This window comes from Dama dama, chromosome 33 (assembly GCF_033118175.1).
Source record: "Dama dama isolate Ldn47 chromosome 33, ASM3311817v1, whole genome shotgun sequence".
In the NCBI taxonomy this organism is placed as follows: domain Eukaryota; kingdom Metazoa; phylum Chordata; class Mammalia; order Artiodactyla; family Cervidae; genus Dama; species Dama dama.
Genome location: NC_083713.1, coordinates 22,482,319 through 22,503,650, shown reverse-complemented (window position 1 = coordinate 22,503,650; position 21,332 = coordinate 22,482,319). Strand labels below are relative to the sequence as shown.

Below are 21,332 nucleotides of genomic sequence, written 5' to 3'. Positions count from 1 at the left end.
TCTGATCATGATGTACGCATCTGTTTGCTTTAGGCTCTACCTGAGGTTTCTTGCCACTCAAACCTGCTCTACCTTAGGGTCAGGGCTCTGGCCATTAAAAGGTCTCATAGCTACTCTTCTATATCATTTTGCCCTCTGCCCAGACTAACTCAGCAAAGCCACACTGCATTCTTATGTTCCATAGGAGGAAGATGATGTCATCTCTCAGAGTTTGGGGTTCCTGCCAGCTGCATGCTTCCCCATTTGCCTTTATCCTCTCAGACTCTATTAGTGTACTTCCCCATTAAAAAACCCAGGCTGACCTTCCAGCAACAACCTGAATTCCTGCAGACATTTTGACATTTGACTGGCCTCACGTTAGGGACCTTCCATACTTGGTGAGTCATTTCCTCAAGATTTTGTGTCTTCATACTCATGGTGATTCCTCCCCACTGACTGATTCCATTTCCATTGCAGAGCAACAACAGTTAATGTGAGATTATCCAGTTAAATAATGAAAAACATCCTGGTGCTCAAGATGGGACAAAATAGGGATTCTCAAGGAGGGTAATTAAAGTCATTCTACAAGGTTTCAGTTTGAGGGCTTTTTGAAATGTTGATTTCAAAATTAGATCAATTTATATATTCATATAAATATGTATTCATATGAATATATAAACTTATATATTCATTTGTCTATAACTTAATATATAAATATTATATATGCAAATTCTATATATGTAATTTATAAATATTATAAAGAATTTATGTGAAATCCATGAGCTTTTTAAAAAATAAGTTATGAAAAAGAGCATGACTTTCATGCTTTGTTCACTGAGAAGATACAGCAGCAGGTATGAATATGAACTTTTATAAACAGCTTGTTCCACATTCCTCTTTAGATGCTGTGACTTTCCCCATTTGGTTTAGTAAGAAAAGATTGTGGGTGAATATCCAACAGAGGTGAAATGAGGCAGAAAGACCACTACAGCAAAACCAAGGCCACAGATGAGTGGGACACAATCTAATTTGGTGGGAGTGTCACTTGAACTTTCTAATGTCAGTTTCCTGTGGATAAAATTAGCAAGTGCATCTAATATCACAGCTAGGTAGAAAAGTAAAACATGTGAAAGATCAGGAATGATAGATAATATGATGGGGTAATATTACCCCCTAAATTCTGGAAACTGCTATTTGCATTTTAAATTCAAAATAATTTACTTTTTAACCTGAAGATTTTAAAGTATTTAATGGGAAGTATAAAAATAAGCCCAAGTGATTGTGAATCAGCAATGAAACATTTAAATTAACATGGAAAAACACACAAGAGTCCTTTCCACCATTTATGGCAACTAACCATGTAGGAAAGGTGTGTGGAGTTGAGTTCATTTCAAAATAGCTTTGCAGACTAACACCAAAAACTTATCAGCCACACAAATACATGTCTTCATACTCCTAAGCTTTACCCACAGTAAAAGGAATTTATTAATTGCAAGAAATTCATCTCATTTATTGCCTAAGAATGCATAGGAAAGTGAGTAAAATTAAAAAATAATTCAACATGGGTAGTCAAGGTCAATTTCGCAAAGCAAAATATACCTGACCCAACAGCTATGGGCCTTACACCTGGCAACCCAGCTTATTCAGAGATACCAGAGGAGTGAGGATGGTAGAAGTGGATGGGAGAAAAGAAAGTTGAGGATCTTCTTATAGTAACATAGACATTATTCTTGATATTTCACCCAATCTTTCATTTTTAAATAAAAGAGCATTATGTCCCATGTATAACTAAAATAATTCATTTTAGAGTCTTTTAAAGCTTTACTTCTCTGATTTTATGCTATCATGTACTTAATGGATATTATAAAACAAAAAAAGTTACTTTTGTTTTTTATAGCCATTAAAAATTACATTTCCATCTTCAAGACAGTATTCTGTTTTTTTATTTTTTAGGATAATGTGACAGGGCTCAGCAGTTCCTACAAGTGCTGGAAATGAAGTGGTAGATAAGCCTGAAACTTAATGGTTGTGAAGTCCTTAAAAAACAATACTGTGTTTTTAATGGAGTTAGAGTGAGAAATGAAGCTGTTCTGCTTTCCCTGCATGTGTTTCTCACTCTGAAGTCAAAAAAGCAGCTCAATCTGATTGAGGTAGGTAGGGGGTAAAGGACTTACCAGCTTTTTCACATGAGAGCAAATGCTTAGAAGTAGGATTAAAAGCCAGTGTACACTGAACTGTGAGTGTTAACTGATGTCAGCCCTAATCCTACTCAGAAAGAGGAGTGTGAACATCCGGAGCTGGTGACACCAGTCTCCTTGCCAGAAGCAGGGTCTCGAACCCACAGAGCAGAGCTAGAAACCACCTCACTCAGCGTTCAGTGGGTGTCGTTTGTCACACATCTCAGACAGAGGCAGATATTTAAGATGCAAGAGGCTTTACAACACCCTGTGGCCCAGGCCATAGGGTCAAAGCAGAAAACTATGTTTCATGGAACTCTCAAGTCTCACATGATATTAATAAAAGTAAAAGAAAAATGGTAAAAAAAAAACAAAACTCAAAAACTGAAAGAGATGTCCATGGTCAAATGTTTAAGAAATTCAGAATTAATCAAGGTTAAACATATTTCTTTCCTGGAGTACTTTTGCGAGCCTTCAGTATTTTAACGTGCAGGAAGAGAAAGTGAAAGTGATAGTCGGTCAGTTGTGTCTGACTCTTTGCCACCCCATGGACTGTAGCCCGCCAGGCTCCTCTGTCCATGGGATTCTCCATGCAAGAATACTGGAGTGGGTTGCCAGTCCCTTTTCCAGGGGATCTTCCTGATCCAGGGATCGAACCCAGGTCTCCTGCATTGCAGGCAGATTCTTTACTGTCTGAGTTACAGGGAAGCCCCAATTATTGGGCCTGAGACATCTTTCTAGTAAGATATTCACTAGGCTATGGATGGACACTTCTGTTCCTTAGGGGCACAATTTGAGAAATACTGAGATATAATATTACGATACTTGGTTTATAGATGAGGGAGTTGAGGCCCAAGGAGAACTCGGGTCTTTGGGTTCCGAGTACCAAGTCTTCTCAGTGGACTGATCAGAAACCCAAGAAAAGATAAGCTGCAGCCACCATTCCTGGCAACACACACACCCTGAGCGGGCGTCCTAAAGCCAATCCTTCTGAAAATGCGGTACATACTTTTCCTTCCTGGCTCGGTGAAGACACACAGACCCTCTCGGATCATGATTACCTGATACAAAGGCATACAGATGCTATCAATCCACTCCAGTTGCAACCGAGGCAGCTCATCCTTCCGGTTCCGATCAAAAATAGCCTGGAATGGGGGAGGAGAGCCTTGCTTTATTACACCAGAGACTTTACGGGTGCTTTGTCAAACACTTGGCCACAATGATCTGATTTTTACCAACTGAACACTTCACAAATCACAATCAACCTTTACACGTACTTTCTTTTCCTTTATCTGTGATGAGAAATAAAGTATTTTCACCTCTTTTTATGAGATTGGTAAGCGGATTTATTTGGACTTTATAGCATGCAACTCCTTGGGGCCAAAATCTGTCTTCAGATATAGGTAACTGCTACTAAATCAAGTCATCAGGTCACTGAGAACTGGGTACAAGTCAAAGGAAGGGGGAATGTTTTATTGCCACAAAATAGTGCAGGCTTTTATTTTTATAGTGAGAGATTATGGAATAGATTGGAAAAGCTCCTTAAAAGCAATGTCATTTTAAATAGGAACTATTTGTGTTAATTTTTCAGAGTGGGGACAATTTTGTGTGTTTTTCAATAAGGTCCTGTCATTAACAAATTCCTAAATTTTTATCTATCACTGGATGGACAACTGGAAAAGGAAATGGCAACCCACTCCCGTATTCTTGCCTGGAAAATTCCATGGTCAGAGGAAACTGGTAGGGATAGATAATGGGGGGAAAGTACCCATTCTATACTCATTCCCAGCCTTTAAACTTTATAATATTATAATATTTAGAAAATTTTTGAGAAAAAGAGGTGACATATTTCTGTTGGGCAGACATAAAAGGAGAGACACTCAGTTGTCACTGGATGGCTAAACTGGATTCCTTGGACAAACACTGCCCAGTGTAGTCCAGTGAGAATGTCCCTCCCTTTGTTCTTTTTTTAAGTATATAAACTTTATTGCCAGAGGGTATATTTTCAGGTATAGATTCAACTTATCAATAAATTTTAAATACATACCCATGAAATATGTTTTGCCCAGATAGAAATGAGATTGTCTTTAACTTAGATGACACCCACACAATGGCTATTATTGTAAAGCACTAAGCAGGAGTCATAACATTATAAGGTATGCTGCAGACTCCAGATGCTGTATCAAATGTGTCATGGACATGACAAGCTCAGGGGCAGGTAGAGGCTAATTCCTTTATTCCTAAAGAGTAAGGCCAGGGTCTAAGAAGAAACCCCTTCCTGCCTTACTGTCTTACAGTAGGTTTTGTCTTTCTTCTAAATGTGGCATCCACATAATTTTGGTGTTCACATAGGTCATGAGGGCAGACTCATGACATGTCCTTGGTCCATATATGTTGAAAAATCCTACATCCTTTAGACTTAGGAACAAAGGTGAGACTGGGTGGGGCCCAAATCATTTGCTGCTGAGGCTCACAAGAAGATGGAAGGGTGCTGCTGAGGAAGATATCTCCAAGTTAGGGCGAAGGTCACTGCCTCCCACTGGCCTGCTCGTCCTTGACCGCCATGTGGAGTGTAAATATCAGGAAGGAGGACCAGGCACTCCAAGAACACTGTGAAACCTGCTGGAGGAAGGGCTGGTTCCTGTGAACCACATGGGTCTTGGTTCAGTATGTCCAAGATTTTAAAACACTTAAATGTTTTAAAACCATTTTTAAAACATTATTCTGTTTTACCCCGTCTATAGTTCTCAATATTATCTGAAATTTTCTTATTTGTTTAATGACTCTTCCTGGTGCATAGGATACACTTATTTTTTTTTTAAATTCACTTAAAAAATATTCACAATTAGCAACCATTAAAACAGTCAATTTTAGAACATTTTTATCGCTCCAAGGGGAAAAAAAAATCACATACCAATTAGCAATCTCTCTTCATTCTTCCCCAAACCCCCTAATACTTAGGCAGTTCACAAAATCACTTTCTGCCTTTATAGATTTGTCTGTTCTGCACATTTTATGTTCATGGAATCATATGATATGTGGTCTTTTGTGATGGGCTTCTTTAACTTACTATAATATTTTCAAGGTTTACTGTGCAAGCCCACATCAGCAGTTCATTTTTATTGCCAAATGATATTCTCTCGTATAGATATACCATATTTTATTTATCCATTTATCAGTGGATGGACATTTGGGTTGTTTCGACCTTTTATTATGTATAATGCTACTACATTCAAGTTTTATTGTGTGGATGTATACTTTTGTTTCTCTTGGGGTTATAATTAGAGGTAGAATTGCTTGCCACATGGTAACCCTAGTGTTTAATGTTTTGAGGAACTGCCAAACTGTTTCCAAAGCAGCTGCATTATTTAAATTCCCACCAGCAATGTACAAAATTCCAATTTCTCCACATTCTTGCCAACTCTTGTTACTGTCTGCCTTTTTGATTATAGTCATCTTAGTGGGTGTGAAGTGGTATCTCACTGTGGTTTTGATTTGTATTTCCCTGATGATTAATGATTTAAGACATTTTTCTTCATGTGCTTATTGGCCACTTATATATATTCTTCAGAGAAATGTCTATTCAGATCCTTTACCCATTAAAAAATTGTGTTGTCTTTCTGTTGTTGAGTTGCAATAGTTTTTATATATTATCTATTTTATAAAACATTTTATACATTTATATAATAGCTCACATATACTGAAACATTTTATATATATATCCTAGACATTAGGTGGGCTTCCTTGTTGGCTCAGACAGTAAAGCGTCTGCCTGCAATGTGGGAGACCTGGGTTCGATCCCTGGGTCAGGAAGATCCCCTGGAGAAGGAAATGGCAACCCACTCCAGTACTCTCGCCTGGAAAATTCCATGGATGGAGAAGCCTGGTAGGCTACAGTCCATGGGATCGCAAAGAGTTGGACATGACTGAGCAACTTCACTGGTTAGACATTAGGCCCATATCAGACATATGCTTTATAAACATTTTTTCCCATTCTGTGGGTTGTCTTTTCACTTTTGTAATAGTGTCCTTTGATACACAATGTTTTTAATTTTGATGAAGTCCAATTTCTCTATTTTATCTTTTGTTTCTTATGCTTTTGGTATCATATCTAAAATATCATTGCTGAATCCAATCCAGAAGATTTATATCTTGTTTTTTTCTAAGAGTTTATAGTTTTAGCTCTAACATTTAGATCTATGATGCATTTTGAGTTTATTTTAGGGTCTGGTGAAAGAGAAGGTCCATTTTCGTTTGCATGTGATATTCCATTGTCCCAGAACCATTTTATGTACAGATTATTTTTTCTTGATTGCATTATCTTGGCACCCTTGCCCCAAATCAGTGGGCCATAACTGTAAGGGGTCATTTCTGGACTAGTCACTTCTCAACAAATGTTTGATGAGTGGAAGTGTGTGAGATACAACTTTGTCCTATGTCTCCCTTTACAGAATTCTGCATCTTGTAATTGATTATTAGTGAAAATTTATTTAATGTCCATATTTCCTGCCAGTTGGCCAGCTTCTTGAGGGCAGGGAAGATGGTGCTGCCTCATGTCTTGGTGCGCTGTGTTCAGCTTCATGCTCAATACTTGAAGGTGGTCAAGCACGTTCTGTTAACTGACTCACTGCTTCCAGCATTAATGTGGATGAAGTTACTCTGCTGACCTTTAGGCCTATGACTCCTGAAAGGGCTCTTGGACAATTTTATCCCTAAATATCAAGGAATGATGGACACAGAAGGTGTCAGATCTGGGTGTGCACATCTCTAGACATTTCTGGAAAAGCACTAATGTGGGATACTCCTGCTAACAGCAGCCAGGCCTCTCCCGAGGAGACGGTCAGCAGTTGTACTAAGCAGGCCCCTGTGGGGAGACAGTAGCACATACGGCTATGTTTCCACCACAAAATTAATTTCATTTATGTCTCCAGAAAAACCCTTACCTGACTCTGCAAAAGTTCCTCAGTGCTGCGCCACTACACCTGCCGGCCTGTCAATGCTGCCAGTTAACTCATATCTTTTCCATTTAATTAAGTGACCTGTGGTATTGCTGCAGTGTAAGGCCTTCAGAGGAGGCCTTGGAAACAGTTTTTTAAAAGAGGAGAAAAGCTTTTACTTGAAAACAGATATACTAATAGCTTGGCAGAAATTTGGGTTGTACTACATTTTACACATTAACTGTGTATCCCAATTTAGCATCTTTATTTTATAACCAAATTTGATGACACCACCAAAAAAGAACAAAGGAATGTTTTGAAAACAGTATAAATAAGTATTGCTTTGAAATTAAAATAATTGATGGGTGTGTTAACCTATGTAGTCTCCTGATCCATTATGGGTCAACAACAAATAAAGAATAGTCAAAATTAGTAAGTCTGAGTTCTGACTTCAACCAGGTGAAACTCTTCAAGCTAGGAGCTTTTCTGCCGCTTTTCCTTGTTTTTTTTAAAATTTAACTCAACAAGTTATTTTATTTATTTATTTTTTCCATTTGTTTTTATTCATTGGAGGCTAATTACTTTACAATATTGTAGTGGTTTTTGCCATACATTGACAGGAATCAGCCATGGAGTTACATATGTTCCCCATCCTGATCCCCCCTCCTCCCTCCCTCCCCATCCCATCCCTCTGGGTCTTCCCAGTGCACCAGCCCTGAGCACTTGTCTCATGCATCCAACCTGGGCTGGTGATCTGTTTCACCCTTGATAGTATACTTGTTTCAATGCTGTTCTCTCAGAACATCCCACCCTCACCTTCTCCCACAGAGTCTAAAAGTCTGTTCTGTACATCTGTGTCTCTTTTTCTGTTTTGTGTATAGGGTTATTGTTACCATCTTTTAAAATTCCATATATATGCGTTAGTATACTGTATTGGTCTTTATCTTTCTGGCTTACTTCACTCTGTATAATGGGCTCCAGTTTCATCCATCTCATTAGAACTGATTCAAATGAATTCTTTTTAATGGCTGAGTAATATTCCATAGTGTATATGTACCACAACTTCCTTATCCATTCGTCTGCTGATGGGCATCTAGGTTGCTTCCAGGGATTAATCTCAAAAATATACAAGCAACTCCTGCAGCCCAATTCCAGAAAAATAAATGACCCAATCAAAAAATGGGCCAAAGATCTAAACAGACATTTCTCCAAAGAAATACAGATGGCTAACAAACACATGAAAAGATGCTCAGCATCACTCATTATCAGAGAAATGCAAATCAAAACCTCAATGAGGTACCATTACACGCCAATCAGAATGGCTGCTATCCAAAGTCTACAAGCAGTAAATGCTGGAGAGGGTGTGGAGAAAAGGGAACCCTCTTACACTGTTGGTGGCGATGCAAACTAGTACAGCCACTATGGAGAACAGTGTGGAGATTCCTTAAAAAACTGGAAATAGAACTGCCATATGACCCAGCAATCCCACTCCTGGGCATACACACCGAGGAAACCAGATCTGAAAGAGACACGTGTACCCCAATGTTCACAGCACTGTTTATAAGAGCCAGGACATGGAAGCAACCTAGATTTCCTTGTTTTTAAATGTCAGTGAAGAAAAATGTTTTAAAACTTGAAGATCTTATAAATAACTCCAAATATTCAAAACCTAATTGATCTGTTCATAAACAGACATTCTTGATAACTGACACATTCCTTGAGCTGCATTGGATCTTCTGTGCTCTGGCAGACTTTAGAATACTCTGGACCATTCTTGGATCACTGGGTGATATGTTTTGAGCTACTCTTTCATTAAGAATAAAGATTCTGCCCCCTCCTTGAGGCTGGTGACTGGGGCATTTATATCTTTGTCTCCTGATGGGTAAAACCAGAATCATCCTTAGCCTACAATAAGCATTCTCAAATAGTAACTGAATGGATGAATCCAATAAAAACAGCATTTCAATCAGCAGAACCTAGTTTCCCAGGTGCAACTTTTCATTTTGCAAAAAAAGAAACAGAGCTTGAAATGATTTGCTTTCAGAATTTGGAAAAGTTCAAAATTGGAAAGTAAAATCCAGAATATCCATTATTTACTGCACCTGCCTGTTCTAGCCCCTCAAGGCTGGACAGCTTGCCTTTAGGTTTTCTTTTTTTCACCTGTATTTCTGTTTCAACATAGCCACTGACTGCATATGAAGCACCAGTCCTGGGCTTTGAGTTATTCAAGTACTACTCTGCAATCCTCCCTTGTGCCTATTTCTCCCAGTGTGGGAACACAGGAAATGCTTGTTAAGTAGTCAGCCCTCTTAATCAGAAACCTGGGAATAAGAGTGTTTAGCATCTAAGTTTAATTAAAGTTTGAAACTTTCAGGAGTGCCTCCTTAAATTCATTCTCAGCCTTTCAAGGTGCAACCTGAAGTTATTTTGAAATGTCATTCGAAAGGATAAATACATCATAAGAAAAGGATGATCTTACTGAAGGAGTGAGTTTCAGTTCTGCTCTCTCCCGATCGCCTTGTTCAAAGAACTCGCTGGTTACAAGTTCAGCCACCTGAAACACAAAAATATTTTAATTAATGGGCATATGTAATTCATCATGAGACGTAGAAGTTATTTCTGGTTTATGTCTATGGCAGTTACCTTCTAGACAAACTATCGTTTGAAAAGCTTATGAGGACGTTCATTAACCTTTTGTGTTTGAAAGTATGACAGAAGTTAATCAATGAACCTGATTTGCTGTTAATCAGATCTTGTGCATTGTATTTTTATTTTTCTTGAAATAGAGTTGAAGTACAGTTGCAATCCTTAGATACATGCCAACAGACAATCTCTAAGAGTAGAGCTTACATATCCGTAAGCTCTGTGTATGTAACCTTCAAGGGAGGGATATGTAACCTTCAAGGGAGGGAATGTTCTTATCCAGAAAAATGAAGCAAATAATAACCTAATAATAACTGACATTATAACAGATTATCATACTATATTTGTAATAATCATTCAGCCAACTTTTGGTTGTTTCTGTGCAGATTTTTTTTTTACTTTGTTGTACACACATTTTAGCCTGGCTACATTCTGCCATTGTAGAAACGTCTTAACCATGCCACCCTACCAGTATTTGTGTGCACTCTGGAAGGGTTAACCCCAGGGCCCACCCTTTGCTTCCTACTGTAGCACTCAGTCAAGGGGCAGGACTAATGCCAGATTCATTGTTCATACCAGACTTTTACGGTATTTTTTTTTAAATCATTATTTATTTTTGGCTGCACGAGGTCTTGGTCGCTGCTTGTGGGCTGCTAGTTGCGGTGAGCGGGGGCGGCTCTTCATTGCAGTGCATGGACTTCTCACTGCAGTGTCTTCTCTTGGTGTGGAGCACAGACTCCAAGTGAAAGGTCTTTAGTAGTTGCACAGGCCTAGTTGCTCAGCAGCATGTGGAATCTTCCCAGACCAGGGATCGAACCCATGTCCCCAGCATTGGCAGGTAGATTCTTATCCACTGTACCACCAGCAAAGTCCTATAGTATGTTATAATATGACTTGAAGAATGTGATTTGGTTTTAGGCTGCCTCCATCCACATAGTAAATAACTGTTTATTTATGGTGCATTCTAGTTGTTAACAGCACAATGGAATGGCTGTTCTACTGTAAACCACACAGATATTTCCAAAGTAAGGACATATATTTTTCTACTTTTCATCCATTAGCATGGATGATCAGAAGCTACTGATCACGGTCAGGCTTACAGAGATCCACCCCCCGCCCCCGACCCTGTGCTTCTATCAATAGGTTTATGAGAAGAAAACTGATATAACAGATCAGCACTGACCAGATATTTTCAACAACACCGTGGTGAACATCTGGGAAATCTCTGAGATGAGCTAGCTGGATTTACAAAATATTGAAAGAACAGAAAACAAATTACAGACAAGTTGATAGCGAAGATCTGATTTCCAGGCTCTTACAAAGATGAGGTTCTGAGGTCTGGCAAAGGTTTGAGTGGCTTAATTTTGGTCAAGTGCAGAGAATCAAGATGATTTACCTAAATACATCTCTCAAGAGATTTTATCAACCACAAGTGGTAGCCATTGACAAAACAAAAAGAATATGTAACACACACACACATCTGAGAGTGGCAAGTATAAAGTTGTTTATTAACAAATAAAATGGCCAGTGCAGATTTTAAACATTTAACAAATCCAATAGCATAAAACTATGTGGAACTGACTTAATTTTCCTAGAATTCCGGCTCACTTCTCTCCACTCTCTGCCACTGCCTTTCACATTAGCACTCCAAGCCTCTCCTGTTGCTCTCTGGCCTTCCTTTAGAGAAGAAACGGCCCTCTAAGGACCTGGCCTCACTATTCAGTTTCCAGAACTCTCCCTCGGACTCCTCTGAGGTGGATCTTTTGCACTAAAGAATGTATGTGTATATAGCAGGTCACCCTGAGGTGGAGTCCTGAAGAGGTCAGTAGTCCCTGGAAAGCAAAGAAATTAAAACAAAATCCTTGTATTGAACTTTCTAAAGTGGTCTTGGGTATTTCCCCTGAGCTTCTTTCACAGCTTAACTTGTACCACTGTTTCATTTGTACTTAAAAACCCAAGCAGGCCTATTAAGTGGCTCCTGATTGAATTTTTTATTAAAGAAGGAAATTGAGATGCTAATCAGGCCTTGGGGGATGACCGGGGAAACCCACATGCTTAGAGTCCTGTGTGCAAGGAAGGCAAAGTGAAAGAGACTCCAGTGAAAAGACATTTTCAAAAGGAATTTTTTAAAAAAATCAGCATCCAGGAAATTGGAAATACATTTCTATTTTTAAAAGAAGTTTCTATTGTTTTTGTCCAACTGTTTCCTAACATCCTTCTAGAAGTGAGTAAGTTTTTGATAATATTTAACTCATTCAATTTGGAGACAAAAATGAGATCTTCAGTTTAGAGTTGTGACAAGATTTCTGATGGAAAAACAGGGTTTTATGTTTTATTTCCCTGACCTCATGAGTTTCTGCATCAGTGAGCTGACGTTCAAATCTTGAAAATAAAATAATATTTATATCAGGGACCAAGAAGGCCACCTACAAGTGGCCACTGGGCCTCTTCATTCTATAATCTCAATGCAGTAAATTTTTCCCTTTCAAGTACTTTGTCACTTTCTGACCCCCAGGTGGGCTGCTGCTCCTTTATCTGTGACATGCATTTCACTGGGGTCCTGATAGCCCTGGCACAGCATCCCTCATCCATCCCCTTTCTAATCTTCTCTATTATCCTCTCTCCTCCTAACTTTTTCCTACTCTCTACCACCTTCCACTCCTATCATAGAGGCCACTCCCCATAGTACCTGGAAAAGTCACCTACATCTTCTCTGCAGTATATTCCCAAACTTTATTTTAAGGGAGGCCATCCCACATGAGGGAGGGAAAGATGGGCATAGATGAAGAAACGAGCTACACAACCAACAAATTCTCCACCATAACCTGCTTTTTAACTTCAAGCATGTGTGCATGCTTAGTTGCTCGGTCATTTCTGACTCGTTGCAACCCCATGAACTGTAGCCCACCAGGCTCCTCTGTTCATGAAATTCTCCAGGCAAGAAAACTGCAGTGGGTAGCCATTCTCTTTTGCAGGGGCTCTCCCTGACCTGGGGATTGAATCCAGGTCTCCAGCATTGTCAGTTCAGTTCAGTTCAGTCATTCAGTCATGTCTGACTCTTTGCAACCCCATGGACTACAGCACTCCTGGCTTCCCTGTCCGTCACCAACTCCTGGAGTTTACTCAAACTCATGTCCATTGAGTCAGTGATGACATCCAACCATCTCATCCTCTGTCGTCCCCTTCTCCTCCTGCCTTCAATCTTTCCCACTTTTCCAGTGAATCAGTTCTTTGCATCAGGTGGCCAAAGTACTGGAGTTTCAGCTTCAGCATCAGTCCTACCAGTGAACACCCAGGACTGATCTCCTTTAGGATGGACTGGTTGGATCTCCTTGCAGTCCAAGGGACTCTCAAGAGTCTTCTCCAACACCACAGTTCAAAAGCATCAATTCTTCAGTGCTCAGCTTTCTTTATAGTTCAACTCTCACATCCAAACATGACCACTGGAAAAACCATAGCTTTGACGAGACGGACCTTTATTGGCATTGTTGGTGGATTCTTGTTGGTGAACTGTCTGAGCCACTTCAAGCATGTCACACTAAAGTGAAAACCAAGACTCAGTTGGAAGAGAGTCTGTTTATTGGAGGAGAGTCTGTAGGAAAACAGCACCACTGGCACCAACTTGTGATGTGAGCAAGATAAAAACTTTCATTTGTGTTCAGCAACTGAATTTGAGAATATATTTGTTACTGCAGTCAAGCCTAGCTTAGCCTTGACTAACACAAAAATTGATATGGAAGTGAGGTACTGCTATTCAACAGAAAGGAAGGAAGGAAAAGAAAGAGGAAAATACCCTAAAATACGTGGCTTGAGAGTCAGGTATAAAAAAGTGAGGAAATGGTTGTTAGAAGCTATAGGGATGATGATCCATCTTACATGGTGGCAAAATAGTTTGTATATTTCTCATGGAAATAAAGCAAATACTGTATCTAATGAACTTACAGCCTTAGGGGAAAAGATTGAAAAAGAAAGTTAATAGCACGTGATGGCTGCTATTGACTGTTTTGCTCGGTATTATAAGAAGTGAGCTCAGAAAAGGGTTGGCAGGTGTATTACCAGAAATAAAAGGCAACAGAGAAAGTCATAAATTCTGGGTCTTATAAGGATAGCATATGAAGCTGCTTCTTAACCCCAAACTGTGAAAGTAAAAATTGAGATACATTTTGAATGACAAAGACCTCAAGAGTTATTTAGCCTCACAACAAGAATGAAATAGAAGGTGTGGCCAGTGACACACAGTTAAAAACTCTGAATGAATTAGGGGACACACACAACATCCTTTCAGTTAGACAAAATGGCCCAGAGAAATAATTTGACTACATGGTTTTCTCACTGGTGCCAAATACTGGGCACCAAACACTAGGGATTAACTGTCAAGAGAGAAATAAAGATGTACGTGTGCTTTATTTCCTTGTTCCTGAATGTAAGGAAGCAAAGAAATAACAGGAGATCTAAGAAGTTTGTATAGTATCTAACTGCGGAAATGATTATTAGCAAATGGAAATGACTGGGATCAAAGACCCAAGAAGGTGACTCAATGTTTAAGAGGCTTTTGGTGCTAAAACCCCCTCACAAGCTTGTGACTATGTAAAACTTAAACCTTGGGCACTCAGCCTTCTTTAGAGGGGAAGTAGGCTGAGAGAGTTTGACCTTTGACTCTCACCAAGGAAGACGGTGGAAAAGGAATGATTTCCCAGGATGGATCTAAAAACCATAGAAAATATCAAATTGGGGAGCATCTCCATGAGAATCAGGGCCCTCGCAGGGGATGCCACATGGAGTTGGGAGTGTCATATGAGTGTTCTGTGGCATGGGTGTGTGCCATGTGCAGCATTTTGGGTGTGTGTGGGCCTCTGGTTTACATCCAGACGTGCTGTAGGGATGCGCACACATCACCCAGAGATCCTGGACTTTGAGCTTAATCCCTCGACTAATGGGCTGTTTGGGTCATCTTCCTTGGAGGGGAGGATGAGTATATTTTGCTTGCAGAAAGGAGAGCGAATCACATTTTTGGTGATTAGCAGGGCAAACTGTGGGAGTTTTGTTTTCACCAACTATTCCTTTCTTTCTACTTTCTGGGCACTGGGAAGGATGGCATTTCCTGTCTGGATGGGGTCTTTTGACAAGTTCTGGCCAATGAATTGCTGGGGGAATGACATTTAACTTCCAGTGAAAAACCCACCCGGGCCTCTGCTGGAATGATCCAGACAGTGGCTGCTCCTTCAGCCCCAGTCCAGAGTGAGGACAGAGAGGCGCCAGCCAACCCCGAGGCATGTGCCTCCAGGTGATTTGTTGGTTTAAGCTACTGAGGTCTTGAGCTTAGGGGTAACACAGCCCATTCTGCCAATGCACTTGCATTATTTAAAAAGGCTAAGTGGTGCCTCCTCTGTAAGAAAGCATAAAACACTGTTAAGAAGGAAAGACTTTGGAACTTAATCTGCTAGGACTTGAATTCCTAGCTATGCAACTTCCACTTGTATGACCTCAGACTATGTATCCTTTCTAAGCCTCATTTTCCCCGTTGGTAAAATAGGAATAATCACTGTATTAGTTTCCTAGGGCTGCCAGAAACTACCACAGACATGGTGGTTAGTTCCAGAGGGCAGGAATTCAATATCAGTTCACTGGGCAGAAACTAAGGTGTTGGCAGGGCCATGGTCCCCCGGAGTCTGGAGGAGAGGATCTGTCCTTCGCCTGCTCTAGTGCCTGTTGGCTGCCGGCATCCTTCTTCCTGGGGCCACATCACTCCAGTCTCCGCCGTGTCTTTGCATTGCCTTCTCCTCTTCTGAATGTGCCATCCCCGTGCCTCTCTCCTCTAAGGACACTAGTGACTGAATTGAGGGCCTTCTTGGATAATCCAGATGATGATAATGATGGTCCTTAAGGTAATCACATTTGCAAAGACCCTTTTTCCTTTTAAGGTAACACTTACAGGTTCCAGGGATTAGGACCTGATGGCTTTGGGTTGCCATTATTCAGCCCCTACAGTAACAATACCCACCCCAGGGGATTTAATGATATAATACTTACAAAGCAGACATTTAACAGTTATTCAGTCAATAAATATTCATTTTTACTGTTATGTGAATGTATCTTATTTTCCCTCAAATGTCAAGGCTTAAGATAACAAGTTACTGCTTTAGACCCCACAGCCCACCCAGGACGTGCCTCATAAAATGGAAAGAGCTATTAAATTAATCAAATCTCAAGTTGGGTAGTTATGAGATTAAAAACTATTCTTGCTCTAGAACTAACACTTTTGATCAATGAAACCAGATAGGTGGTAAATGCATTAAATTTTTGGTACAAATTAAATTAGATACCTCATATTTTGGCCAAAGAGCCCTCTGATTTCTAAATAGGCTTAAAAAAAAAATCAAATTTCCTTTTTACCTCCTTGTTTTTTTTTTTTTTTTTTTTTACCAGATGTGAAAAATTGGACCTTGTACTAAAACATGGTTACCTATTCAAAAACACTACATTTGAAACTCCTGCCTTAAGAAATGGCCAAAGTGTTATTTGGATTTAGTGTGTTAAAAGAAAAAAAATCTTACAGAGTCAGAAATATTAGTTCTCAGTGGAAGCACGATAAAGAAAGGCTGGGCAATAAACTATGTCGCCCCTCAGCCTCCTGCTATTTTTTACACCGCGTTAATACTGATGCAAATTGACTCGGGTTTCAGTGCCTGGCAGACAGGGCTCTGGGAATACTGTCCCCCCCAGTCCCCCCTTGGTTGAGCCCTGCCATTAATCACCACTCGCCTGTCTCGAGATCTCCCACGGTTTGGTCACGGCTCCAAGGTCACAGGCTGTCATTAACATTGATCTGAAAAACAGAACCAAACAAAACAGCCTGAATAATCTTTTGTTGCATTCCTAAACAAACCCGTCCTAGATACATAAATAAATAAAATGGGACCTAGGCCAGCTCACATCTTCTTTACCTCCACAAGGGAAGCACTGTTTATAGTCCCGTGTTTAGCATCTCCATCGTGCGGCCACGCTGCTTCAGAGGACAAAGCTCACATTCCCTCTCCGTGGCCCTTTTCTTTTGTCTGCGGTAGATCAAGGAAAGCCAAGCCCTGCTTTCCCCATACCTGAACCAAGCAAGTTCTGCTGAAAGTAATCTGTAATGGACGATGCTTTTTATTTTTAACACTCAGCAAGGGAATCAGTATATAATACTATACCCATAACTGATGAACCTATTTACCAAAGTATCACTGATGGATGGGGATGGAAGAAAACCCACACCAAAAAGGCAAATAGCCTGCCCTGTTAGGGGCTCCGGCATTTTTATCGGCTCCACGGAGCTAAGATTTACGAGAGAGAGACACACGGTTTCACTCCAGTTTACTACCTGGCTACAACCCTGTTTTACAAGCGTTACGAAGAAGAAACATATTCAGCCACAGCTTTTATTAATTTGAGCACATAAGAAAATACAGGCAAGATCCGGATCAGATTTTTGAGGGGCAGAGTTCTATTGGTTTATCTAGAATCCACACTGAACCCTGGGTATAAAAAACATGGAGAACGCTGGTTTCAAAACTTAAAATATACATGAGTATATTAACATAAGTTATCATGCAAACAATGAAAAACAGTGTACAATTCAGCCCTAAATAGACATCCCTTTTAAGGAAGAATAAAGAATCAGCAGACAAGGGTCTGCAAGAAATCAAGACAAGGGTTAAAAGGAGAAAGAAGCAAACAGACACCATCTCCTGGAGAATTCTAGAGAGTGAGGCTATGACAACATAAGTTGCAGCTCTGGTGCTCCTAACTGGGTGTGGTGGGAACGGAAAAAAATCAGGCATGCTCTTTGTCCCAAATCTCTCTTTGTATTAAAGCTGGCTGCGTGTGATGAGAAGTAGTGACGGATCTGAACTGGGGAGCCACATCTTGGCTCACTCCTTTTGGAAGAAAGGGGTATGTTGTTAAAGGTCAGAGGGCTGGCCTGATGTCAGGTGTTAACATTTCATACCCTGCTGGGTTTGAACGCCTTAGAAACAGGTCTGCTTCCCAGATGGCAGAGCATGCCTGGATGGTGGTGAGAGGTTTGTGTCACTTCCCCAGGAAACTACTCCAGGGAGCAAGGCAGACCGGCAGATAACAATAGGTCTTTCAAAGTGCAGTCAGGCAGCACCCGTTAGGAGCAGCCCTCTCGGAGTCAGGCAGCATCTAACTCCAACACTCCCAAGCTAAGACCTGTGCAGAGAGACACATCAGCTTGTTCTTCATCTTTGGTCTTCTGTGACAAGCGATTCCGCAGTCCTTGCCATGTGCCTGCCTCTATACTAGGCACTGTACCAGCTACCTACTAACTAATCACTAACTAAATGACTCCTCATCACAGGGTGCTATTATTTCTAGTTTCCAGAGAGGTCAGTGGAAGTGTGGAGGGATTAAGTAACTTTCCCAAAGGAAGGAAAGGATTCAGGATCCCGTGCTTATCACAAAGTTGCCGCACCCCTCTTGCTCCACTCCAGTGCTTTTCATTTTAGGTTCTGCTGGGACCAGAGAGGGACAAAACTGTAGGTAATGGGTTGGACTTCGTAGTCTCTCTCCCAGACAGGAAATAAAATCTCTGTGAGCTTGCCTACTTGTACCATAGTTGATCATTACTTAAGTCTCATCTACTCAATAATTTGAAGCTTACTTCTCAAATTCATGTCAACATTAATCAGTCAATCAACAAATTTATTGAGTATCTGCAAGGTGCTCTGATGATGAGAATTCTCATAGCTACCATTTATTGAATTGGGCTTTCCCAGTGGTTCAGTGGTAAAGATTCCATCTGCAATGCAGGAGCTGCAGGAGACCCAGGTGCAATCCCTGGGTCAGGAAGACCCCCTGGAGGAGGGCATGGCAACCACTCCAATATTCTTGCCTGGAGGAACCCGTGGACAAAGGAGCCTGGTGGGCTTCAGTCCATAAGGTTGCAAACAGTTGGACACAACTGAGTGACTTAGCACACATATGTTGAATAGGCATTAGAGAGTGATTTATATCGTCTCTGAGGTGGAGATTCCATTATTATCTCCATTTTACAAAGCAGAGAATGTTTTGCCTTCCTGGATGGGGAGGGGTGGGGGAGATGGTTAAGTACCTTGCCTGAGGTTACATCCCTTCAGTTCAGTTGAATTCAGTCGCTCAGTCGTGTCCGACTCTTTGCCACCCCATGAATCGCAGCACGCCAGGCCTCCCTGTCCATCACCAACTCCTGGAATTTACTCAAATTCATGCCCATCGAGTCGGTGATGCCATCCAACCATCTCATCTTCTGTCGTTCCCTTCTCCTCCTGCCCCCAATCCCTCCCAGCATCACGGTCTTTTCCAATGAGTCAACTGAGGTGGCCAAAGTATTGGAGTTTCAGCTTCAGCATCAGTCCTTCCAATGAACACCCAGGACTGATCTGCTTTAGGATGGACTGGCTGGATCTCCTTGCAGTCCAAAGGACTCTCAAGAGTCTTCTCCAACACCACTGTTCAAAAGCATCAATTTTTCGGCGTTCAGCTTTCCTCACAGTCCAACTCTCACATCCATGCATGACCACTGGAAAAACCATAGCCTTGACCAGACGGACCTTTGTTGGCAAAGTAATGTCTCTGCTTTTTAATATGCTATCTAGGGTGGTCACAACTTTCCTTCCAAGGAGTAAGTGTCTTTTAATTTCATGGCTGCAATTACCATCTGCAGTGATTTTGGAGCCCCCCAAAATAAAGTCTGACACTGTTTTCACTGTTTCCCCATCTATTTGCCATGAAGTGAAGGGCCCGGATGCCATGATCTTAGTTTTCTGAATGCTGAGCTTTAAGCCAACTTTTTCACTCTCCTCTTTCACTTTCATCAAGAGGCTCTTTAGTTCTTCTTCACTTTCTGCCATAACGGTGGTGTCATCTGCATATCTGAGGTTATTGATATTTCTCCTGGCAATCTTGATTCCAGCTTGTGCTTCTTCCAGCCCAGTGTTTCTCATGATGTGCTCTGCATAGAAGTTAAATAAGCAGGGTGACAATATACAGCCTTGATGTGCTCCTTTTCCTATTTGGAACCAGTCTGTTGTTCCATGTCCAGTTCTAACTGTTGCTTCCTGACCTACGTACAGGTTTCTCAAGAAGCAGGTCAGATGATCTGGTATACCCATCTCTTTCAGAATTTTCCACAGTTTATTGTGATCCACACAGTCAAAGGCTTTGGCATACTCAATAAAGCAGAAATAGATGTTTTTCTGGAACTCTCTTGCTTTTTTGATGATCCAGCAGATGTTGGCAATTTGATCTCTGGTTCCTCTGCCTTTCCTAAAACCAGCTTGAACATCTGAAATTCATGGTTCACGTATTGCTGAAGCCTGGCTTGGAGAATTTTGAGCATTACTTTACTAGTGTGTGAGATGAGTGCAACTGTGCGGTAGTTTGAGCATTCTTTGGGATTGCCTTTCTTAGGGATTGTAATGAAAACGGACCTTTTCCAGTCCTGTGGCCACTGCTGAGTGTTCCAAATTTGCTGGCATATTGAGTGCAGCACTTTCACAGCATCATCTTTCAGGATTTGAAATAGCTCAACTGCAATCCCATCACCTCCACTAGTTTTGTTCGTAGTGATGCTTTCTAAGGCCCACCTGACTTCACACTCCAGGATGTTTGGCTCTAGGTGAGTGATCACACCTTTGTGATTATCTGGGTCATGAAGATCTTTTTTGTACAGTTCTTCTGTGTATTCTTGCCACCTCTTCTTAATATCTTCTGCTTCTGTTAGGTCCATACCATTTCTGTCCTTTATCGAACCCATCTTTGCGTGAAATGTTCCCTTGGTATCTCTAATTTTCTTGAAGAGATCTCTAGTTTTAGATTTAAGGGACTAGATCTGATAGACAGAGTGCCTGATGAACTATGTATGGAGGTTCGTGACATTGTACAGGAGACAGGGATCAAGACCATCCCCATGGAAAAAAAATGCAAAAAGGCAAAATGGTTGTCTGAGAAGGTCTTATACATAGCTGTGAAAAGAAAATGAAATGCAAAGGAGAAAAGGAAAGATATTCCCATTTGAATGCAGAGTTCCAAAGAATAGCCAGGAGAGATAAGAAAGCCTTCCTCAATGATCAATGCAAAGAAATAGAGGAAAACAACAGAATGGGAAAGACTAGAGATCTCTTCAAGAAAATTAGAGATACCAAGGGAGCATTTCACCCAAAGTTGGGTTACATCACTAGGTGGTATCAAAACTAGGGCTGGGATCCAAACAGTCTGACAGAACATCTCTACTTTCAGTGAATACAGTGGAGCCAGAAAGTCTGTATGGAGAAAGGAGAATAAAGGCTGGGAAGGAGGATGGTAGATATCTAAAACCTTTATCCAATTGGTGTAGGGAGTCAATTAAGGTTGGGGGCTCAGTTAAGGAGGGACCTGGTCAAAGCTTCAAGGAGAGGACTTTAGTACCTCTTATTAATTAAAAGGTATTAATAGATGTGGGAATAGTTTAAAGAAGGAGAGAGTGGAAGCAGGGAGACTGGCAGGAAAGCATAATTAAAAGGGCATAAAACCAAGAAAGGCGGGGATGGAAAGACAAGGATAAGTGTGAGCACTTACA

General features: G+C 40.8%; 1 protein-coding gene across 1 annotated transcript in view; it reads right to left on the bottom strand.

The window, feature by feature from the left end:
- Positions 1-21,332, bottom strand: part of PDE11A (phosphodiesterase 11A) — a 407,012-nt gene that overhangs the window by 27,460 nt on the left and 358,220 nt on the right. The window contains exons 17-19 of the mRNA XM_061135538.1: positions 16,499-16,562; positions 9,573-9,647; positions 3,218-3,301 (exon numbers count right to left, since the gene is read on the bottom strand). Coding sequence (XP_060991521.1) covers positions 3,218-3,301; positions 9,573-9,647; positions 16,499-16,562 — 223 coding nt within the window. The remainder of the gene's footprint in view (positions 1-3,217; positions 3,302-9,572; positions 9,648-16,498; positions 16,563-21,332) is intronic.